The 8,062-nt window shown below is 44.0% G+C and overlaps 1 protein-coding gene across 2 annotated transcripts in view; it reads right to left on the reverse strand.

The window, feature by feature from the left end:
* Positions 1-7,473, reverse strand: part of LEMD1 (LEM domain containing 1) — a 54,580-nt gene extending 47,107 nt beyond the window's left edge. Inside the window, exon 1 of one of the 2 annotated variants that reach the window (XM_075853789.1) lies at positions 7,413-7,473. Coding sequence is in view for 1 of the 2 variants with exons in the window: in XM_075853787.1 (XP_075709902.1) it covers positions 3,178-3,180 (3 nt within the window). In the remaining variant the exon portion in view is untranslated. Of the gene's footprint in view, positions 1-3,177; positions 3,202-7,412 lie in introns of those variants that run through there. The other variant, XM_075853787.1, reaches the window with a different exon arrangement.
* Between the last annotated feature and the right edge of the window lie 589 nt (positions 7,474-8,062).

The raw sequence follows: 8,062 nt of genomic DNA on the forward strand, positions 1-8,062 counted from the left end.
CCAATCCAGCAGAACCTGCATACCAAACAGCGCTCCTGCCTTTCTGAGCCCTTTCGTGTGTCCAACCAGCAGTTTATGACCACATATTGGTTATTTTCGTACTCCGGAGAGATTGCTATATAAATGTTGGGGGTTCTCGCTCTCCTTTATCCCTTGTAAAAATAAAAAAAAATTCTACAATTTAGTGGGAAATAAATGTCTATTTTCATAGCCTAATTACAATAAATTCTGCAAAAAAATCTATGGTGTCTAAATGCTCACTATACCCCTAGATAGATTCCTTGAGGGGTGTAGTTTCCAAAATGGGGTCACTTTTGGGGGTTTTCACTGTTTTGGTCCCTCAGGGGCTTTGCAAACGCAACAAAACACCCAAAAAAATTACAGAAAAATTTGAGCTTCAAAAGCCAAATGGTGCTTCTTCCATTTTGAGCACTGCCGTGTGTCCAAAGGTCAGTTAATGACAACATATGGGGTATTGCCGTACTCGGGAAAAACTCCTTTACAAATGTTCTGGTGCTTTTTCTCCTTTTTTCCTTATTAAATGAAAAAAATCTGCGCTAAAACTTCGTTTTCTAAGAAAAAATGAAAATGTAGATTTTCATGACGTAATTCCATTTTTAGCAAAAAACCTGAGGAGCTACATTGCTCAATATACCACTAGATAAATTCCTTGGGGTGTAGTTTCCAAAAAGGTATCTTTTTGGGGGTGTTTCCACGGTTTTGGCACAAGACCTTTTCAAACCTGACATGGTGCCTAAAATATATTCTAATAAAAAGGAGGCTCCAAAATCCTCTAGGTGCTCCATTGCTTCTGAAGCCTGTGTTTCAGTCCAGTAGCACACGAGGGCCACATGTGGGATATTTCTAAAAACTTCAGAAAAATAAATATTGCATTTATTTGGTAAAACCTTCTGTGTTACAGAAAAAAATGGATTTCCTAAAAAAAAAAAGTCAAAAAATTAAACTTGTAAATTTCACCTTCATTTTGCTTTATTTCCTGTGAAACACCTAAAGGGTTAAGAACATTTCTAAATGCTGTTTTGAATACTTTAAGGGGTGCAGTTTGTAAAATGGCGTGACTTATATATTCTAATATATAAGGCCCTCAAAGCCACTTCAGAACTGAACTGGTCCCTAAAAAATAGGTTTTGGAAGTTTTCTTGAAAACGTGAGAAATTGCTGCTAAAGTTGTAACATCCTAGAAAAATAAAAGGATGTTAAAAAAAAAAATGCCAACATAACGTAGACATATGGGAAATGTTAACTAGTAACTATTTTGTGTGGTATTACTATCGGTCTTACAAGCAGATACGTTTATATTTGGAAGTTTACATTTAGAAAAATGCTAATTCTTGTGTTTTTCACTTATAAACACTGAATTTATCGACCAAATTTTTCCACTAACAAAGTACAATATGTCACGAGAGAACAATCTCAGAATCGTTTCGGTAAGTAAAACTATTGCAAAGTTATTACCACAAAGAGTGTCAGATTTAAAAAAATAGGCTGTGTCCAAAAGACCACAATTGGCTGTGTCTCCAAGGGGTTAATGGTTATTTTTGATTAGAGGGGAAAAAGCATAACAGTTAGGCTTCTTTCACATTTGCGTCATGGGTTCAGTCAAACCTTTCTGTCAGGGGAACCCATGAACGGAAACCAAACTAAAACCATAGCTTTCCGTTTGCATTACCATTGATTTAAATGGTAACGCATCTTTTGCAAATGGTTTCCGTTCGTTTCTGTAAGGTTTCTGTTGTTTTGACAGAATAGCGTAGTCAACTGTGCTATTGATTCCGTCAAAACAACGGAAACCTCACAGAACGGTGACAAATCAATGGTAATGCAAACGGAAAGCTATGGTTTCCGTTTGGTTTCCGTTCATGGGTTCCCCTGACGGAAAGGTCCGACGGAATCCATGAACGGAACCCCCGAGGCAGATGTAAACAAAGCCTTATACTGTAAGGTTATAAATGCACACTCTAGAGCAGCGACATCCAACTTGTGGCTTTTCAACAGCTGGAGGGCTATAGGTTGAGACCATTGCTACAGTGTTGGGTAAAAAAAAACAAAAACACAAAATTATTTTAAAATAGCATGTACATGAAGTTGTAGGTTATCTCCAGTACATCACTGGAGGACAAAAGGCAGTCACATATATTTAGCGGTTTGTAAAGCCAACATGAACAAACAACTCCATTATGTAATGAAATTAAATTGTGTTATTATAATATATTTAAAGGGGTTTTCCCATGAGACACATTTATGACATATCCACAGGATGTGTCATATAGAACGGGGCTCCCTAAACCCCATTCTGCCGCTCTGTGTTGCGGCAGAAGTAGGTGAATTCCGACCACGAATTAGGAAACAGCGTAGCTCGCTGAGCTACGCTGTTTCTGCAAGTCTCATAGAAATGAATGGTAGTTATAGAAACAGCGTAGCTCGCATACTACGCTGCTTCCGTTACTGCCAATCCCTACTATGGAAATTACGGATACTCCGTAGCTCAGCGAGCTATACTGTTTTTGTAACTCCCGACCATATAGTCAGGAAGTGGCCGGGGAGGCAGAGGGAGCAGAAAAAGGTAGAATGGGGTTTAGGTGGCCCCGGTCTATAGAGGTAGGACCCGCATCTATCTTACATTTATGACATATCCTGTGGATATGTCAAATGTCTAACATGGGAAAACCCCTTTAAGGCTGGATTCACACGAGCACATTACGTCCGTAATGGACGGACATATTTCGGCCGCAAGTCCCGGACCGAACACACTGCAGAGAGCCGGGCTCCTAGCATCATACTTATGTACGATGCTAGGAGTCCCTGCCTCTCCGTGGAACTACTGTCCCGTACTGAAAACATGATTACAGTACGGGACAGTTGTCCCGCAGCGAGGCAGGGACTCCTAGCGTCGTACATAACTATGATGCTAGGAGCCCGGCTCCCTGCAGTGTGTTCGGTCCGGGACTTCCGGCCTAAATACGTCCGTCCATTACGGACGTAATGTGCTCGTGTGAATCCAGCCTCAGACTCTACTGCACAGGCACATTTGGAATAATTTTTTATCCAATTTTAAATGGCGTGATAATCACATATAAAATCCTATTTTACGAGTGTTTAAATACCCTAGTGTAATAGGTTCACTGGCTAAATGGTAAACAGGTAATTTGTACAGACCATTCTGTGGATCTCAACACCTGTCTTCTTGTAGTTTTGAAAATCTGTCAACATTTTCCCACAAAGGGTTTGTTGCCTAGCAACAACCCTACGCACGGTGACCTTCTGCCCTGCCTGTCAGCCCTAGAAACCGCTCCGAAGTCTAAACGCCAAATTTAATGAGTCAGTCAAAAGCTCGTTTTCCCCTCATAGGAATTCGGACATTTGTATTAATATTTGTCAGAAAGAAGGAAGGTAAATGTTATATTTTACTCTGTGAATTTTTTAAACGGTGCCTTTCATTTTCTCTATGGTGCAAGCAGGTAAAAAAAAAAAAAAAGATATAAAAACGCTAGAGCTGGTCATAGACATTAAGATCCCATTTTTTTTCTTCATCGGGCATATATAAAACAGATATTTCCAAAGATATGAAAATGGTTTAACACATTTTTTAACTTTTTTGTTTAGGCATATGACATTCAAAATACAGGAACTATTTGATTTTTGGAGACTTCTGAAATAGACGGAAATCTACAAAGTGTATGCCATATATTATTCACGTTCTAATATATACAGGGCCATTCAAAAAGGATGGCGCTAAAGTCAAGGCCTGTAGTTAAAGTAACATCAGTGGTAAATGGCCAGTGACTGAATCAAAGCAAAACTGGATTAGTTGCCCATATCAGCCAATCACAGCACAGCTTTCACTTTCAAGAGCCAAATATGAAATGTGCTTACATAGTGTGACATAAGATGGCGACATGGAAGCAAGAAAAACGCTTTTTGCGCGTTGGAATTTACAAGAACGGTGTCTGACAGTACAGCGAAACTTTTACAATTAATTTGGTAAATGTGCTCTGCATAGAAACATTTCGTGCTGGGTGAAGAAATTCTAAACCACTGGGTTTGTGTGTCATGGGAAAAGTCTGGGCCACCAAAGACCTGAGCCAACGCATCACGGAAACAGTGGAGTCCATATCCGAGGATATACTGGAACGCGTCTGGACAGAACAGGACTACCGCCTACACATCTGCTGTGTCTCCAATGGAAATCACTTTGAACATTTGTAGTGTATAGATAAAACTTGGATAGTGTGTCTTTTCAGGTTAATAAATTTGTGTTATGTTCTCTCGGTTATGAATACGGAGGCTACAACTTTGCATATATATATATATATATATGAGATCATTTTACTGTAAGGGTAAGTTTACAAGAATGCCATTAATGTGGATTTTACCTGCAGATTTGGCTGATAAAATCTGTGGCGGAATACAGTACAAGGCAAGTAGATGAGATTTTACCAAATCACATCCACAAGTAGAAATTTTCAGCACATATATACAGATTTGTCGTGGATGTTCCCCATTGACTTCAATGGAGTAGAAAAAGAATCCGCAATCAAATACGCAAGTAATGTAGTGTTGCAGATTCTCTATGGATCCACTACAAAATCCGGAAGTGTGAATTTTAAACCACAGAAACTGCATCTTGGCCCTTTTAACCGCATCGGTCAGTGAACCACAACGACGACTCTGCTGTCAGCGCTTACTGTGTGTTCCTCTGATGCCTTATATAACCCTATTACCAATCATATCAAAGTTGATCAACTTTGATATGATTGGTAACAGGGCTATCAAAGGCATCAGAGGGACACAGTAAGCGTAGACAGCCATGCAGTCAGTGCAGTTCAATGCCTGATGCGGCTGAAAATGGCAAGATGCAGTTTCTATGTGTAGTGAATGCATAGGGGGCTGCATCTCAAAAAGTAAGCACAATTTGTAATAATCAATTAGAAATATATTTATCAATAAAAACATTAAAAAAAAAATAATGCCCTACAAAAGGTTTACGCAACCTTTAGGCTATGTTCACACAGAGTATTTTGGGGGAGGAATATCTGCCTCAAAATTCCGTTTGGAACTTTGAGGCAGATATTCCTCTCCCTGCACGCCGATTTTCGCGGCAATTATCGCGCCGTTTTTCGCCCGCGGCCATTGAGCGCCGCGGGCATAAAACAGCGAGAAATACCCTTTCTCCTGCCTCCCATTGAAGTCAATGGGAGGTCGGAGGCGGAAGCGCCCGAAGATAGGGCATGTCGCTTCTTTTTCCCGCGAGGCAGTTTTACTGCTCGTGGGAAAAAGACGCCGACGCCTCCCATTGAAATCAATGGGAGGCGTTCTCGGGCCGTTTCTGCCGAGTTTTGCGACGCGGTTTCCGCGTCAAAAAACTCGGCAAAATACCCCGTGTGAACATAGCCTTAAGCATCCATATCTTAACAATATTAGATTGTGTAGAAAAAAAACAAGACCAGAGAAAAAATAAATACCGTATGTTTTGGACTACAGGACGCACTGAACAGTAAGGCACACCCATAAATTGTAGTATTAGAGGAGGGGAAAAAAAGGTTTTGCCTTCAACCATATCTCCGAACTTTTGAATTAGGAAAAGAGGGACATTTTAAGCCACGCCCCTAACCACGCCCAATATCCCGCATAAACACATCAAATCACGGCCAGATCCTTCTGCAAATAGCAAGCGCACATTCTCACTGCGGATCTCTAGACTGTCTGGATATCACAGATATTATATTTCAGGTTATATTGTCTTTGTGTTACTTTTCCTCACTTGGGTATAATATTTGCTCATCACGGCGGCAGCAGCAGGACAACCCAAAAGGCTGAGAACAATGAAAGTCAAGAGAGAGAGACACTGTGGTGGATGAGTTTTCAATTGACAGGTAGCAGAGTTAGGGTATGTTCACACGAGGGCGTCCGTTACGGCTGAAATTACGGGGATGTTTCAGCCTGAAAACATCCCCGTAATTTCAGCCGTACCGGCATGTGCAGGCGCTTGAACGCCGCGTCAATTACGGGCGTAATTAGCGCTGCTATTCATTGGAGTCAATGAATAACGGCTCTAATTACGGCCAAAGAAGTGACAGGTCACTTCTTTGACGCGGGCGTCTATTTACGCGCCGTCTTTTGACAGCGGCGCGTAAATATACGCCTCGTGTGAACAAACGTCTGCCCATTGCTTTCAATGGGCAGATGTTTGTCAGCGCTATTGAGGCGCTATTTTCGGGCGTAATTCGGGGCAAAAACGCCCGATTTACGTCCGTAAATAGGCCGTGTGAACATACCCTTACATGATGGGGATTTTTTTTTCCAGTTGTGTAACTCTGCTAACGGTCAATGAAAAAAATCATCCACATGAGCCCCCCTGTACATAGCTCCACACTCAGCCCCCCTGTGCATAGCTCCACACTCAGACCCCCTGTGCATAGCTCCACACTCAGCCCCCCCTGTACATAGCTCCACACACAGCCCCCCCTGTACATAGCTCCACACACAGCCCCCCCTGTACATAGCTCCACACACAGCCCCCCCTGTACATAGCTCCACACACAGCCCCCCCTGTACATAGCTCCACACACAGCCCCCCCTGTACATAGCTCCACACACAGCCCCCCCTGTACATAGCTCCACACACAGCCCCCCCTGTACATAGCGCCAGACACAGCCCCCCTGTAGATAGCGCCAGACACAGCCCCCCTGTAGATAGCGCCAGACACAGCCCCCCTGTAGATAGCGCCAGACACAGCCCCCCTGTAGATAGCACCAGACACAGCCCCCCTGTAGATAGCACCAGACACAGCCCCCCTGTAGATAGCACCAGACACAGCCCCCCTGTAGATAGCGCCAGACACAGCCCCCTTATACTTTGTGCCAAAATGCTGCCAGAGCGGTAGAGGTAGCCGGCCCTACTGCCGCCACTCTCCGCTCTGCGTTGACGTCACTCACCGTCAGAAGAAGGCAGGTGTCTTGCAGCGGCATCCTCACTGGTGTCGATGCCGGCCTGGGAGTGAACCAGTCCAGTCACCTGACCGGTGAGGTCAGGTGACAGGTCAGGTCCACTCCCGTGCCGGCAAGACTCCTGCCTTCTTCTGATCGCTGCTGCAGTCAGCAGCGATCAGCTTTCTTGATGCAGCGCCCAGCGGGACATTTTGCAGACCGCCCGGGACGATGGGACACCGGTGAGAAATCGGGACTGTCCCGCCGGATCCGGGACGGTTGGGACGTATGCTTTTAACTGTATATTTCCTGGGTAATATTGAGACAATAAGGTACCACAGTGCACCAATACAATGGCAGCCACAGTGCCCCCAATACACCAGTCACAGTGCCCCATAACAATGTCAGACACAGAAATACAAGATATTGGCAGTAATCATGCTCTCACCCTCCCCTGAACTCACCAGACAGAGATGTGGAAAGGCAGGGGTTTAATGGTGTTGAATGTGCTCTTCTTGCTCTGTACATAGGAGGGGGCGTGGCTAGAAGGTCCTTACAGATCAGCACCTGCACAGATTTACTGTGCTACGTGTACAAATGTCTGAGTTATCTGCTCACTGAACTGTGAGATTTGACAGAATTGTGTGTGTAAAATGTGACGGTTAGTGAGCAGATAACACAGATTTTTTAGACACAGCACAGGACATGCTGCTTCAATTACACTGCACTGCAAGGACCTTTAACACCTTCCTGACATCTGACATATCCATACGCCAAAGTCGGGTAGGGGAAGTATGGAACGGGCTCACAGAGTGAACTCGCTCCATACAAAGCCGACACTTCAGAGTAACGAGCTGCATCGCGCTCGAGCGCGATCCCGCTCGTTTAACTTGTTAAATGCCATGGTCAATAGCAACCCCCTCTAACAGCTCATCGCGCCCCCCGCAACGCAATCACGGGGGGTGGGGGGCGATGATTGCTATGGCTGCCTGGGGGCCTAACGTAGGCTCACAGGTCCGCCATCTTTGTGCTCCTAATAAGCGCTGCCTCCGGCAGGGCTTCATATACCCCTGTCAGAGTCACAATATATTGCAATACAATAGTATTGCAGTAT

The sequence above is a fragment of the Rhinoderma darwinii genome, chromosome 2, assembly GCF_050947455.1.
Source record: "Rhinoderma darwinii isolate aRhiDar2 chromosome 2, aRhiDar2.hap1, whole genome shotgun sequence".
NCBI classification, from domain to species: domain Eukaryota; kingdom Metazoa; phylum Chordata; class Amphibia; order Anura; family Rhinodermatidae; genus Rhinoderma; species Rhinoderma darwinii.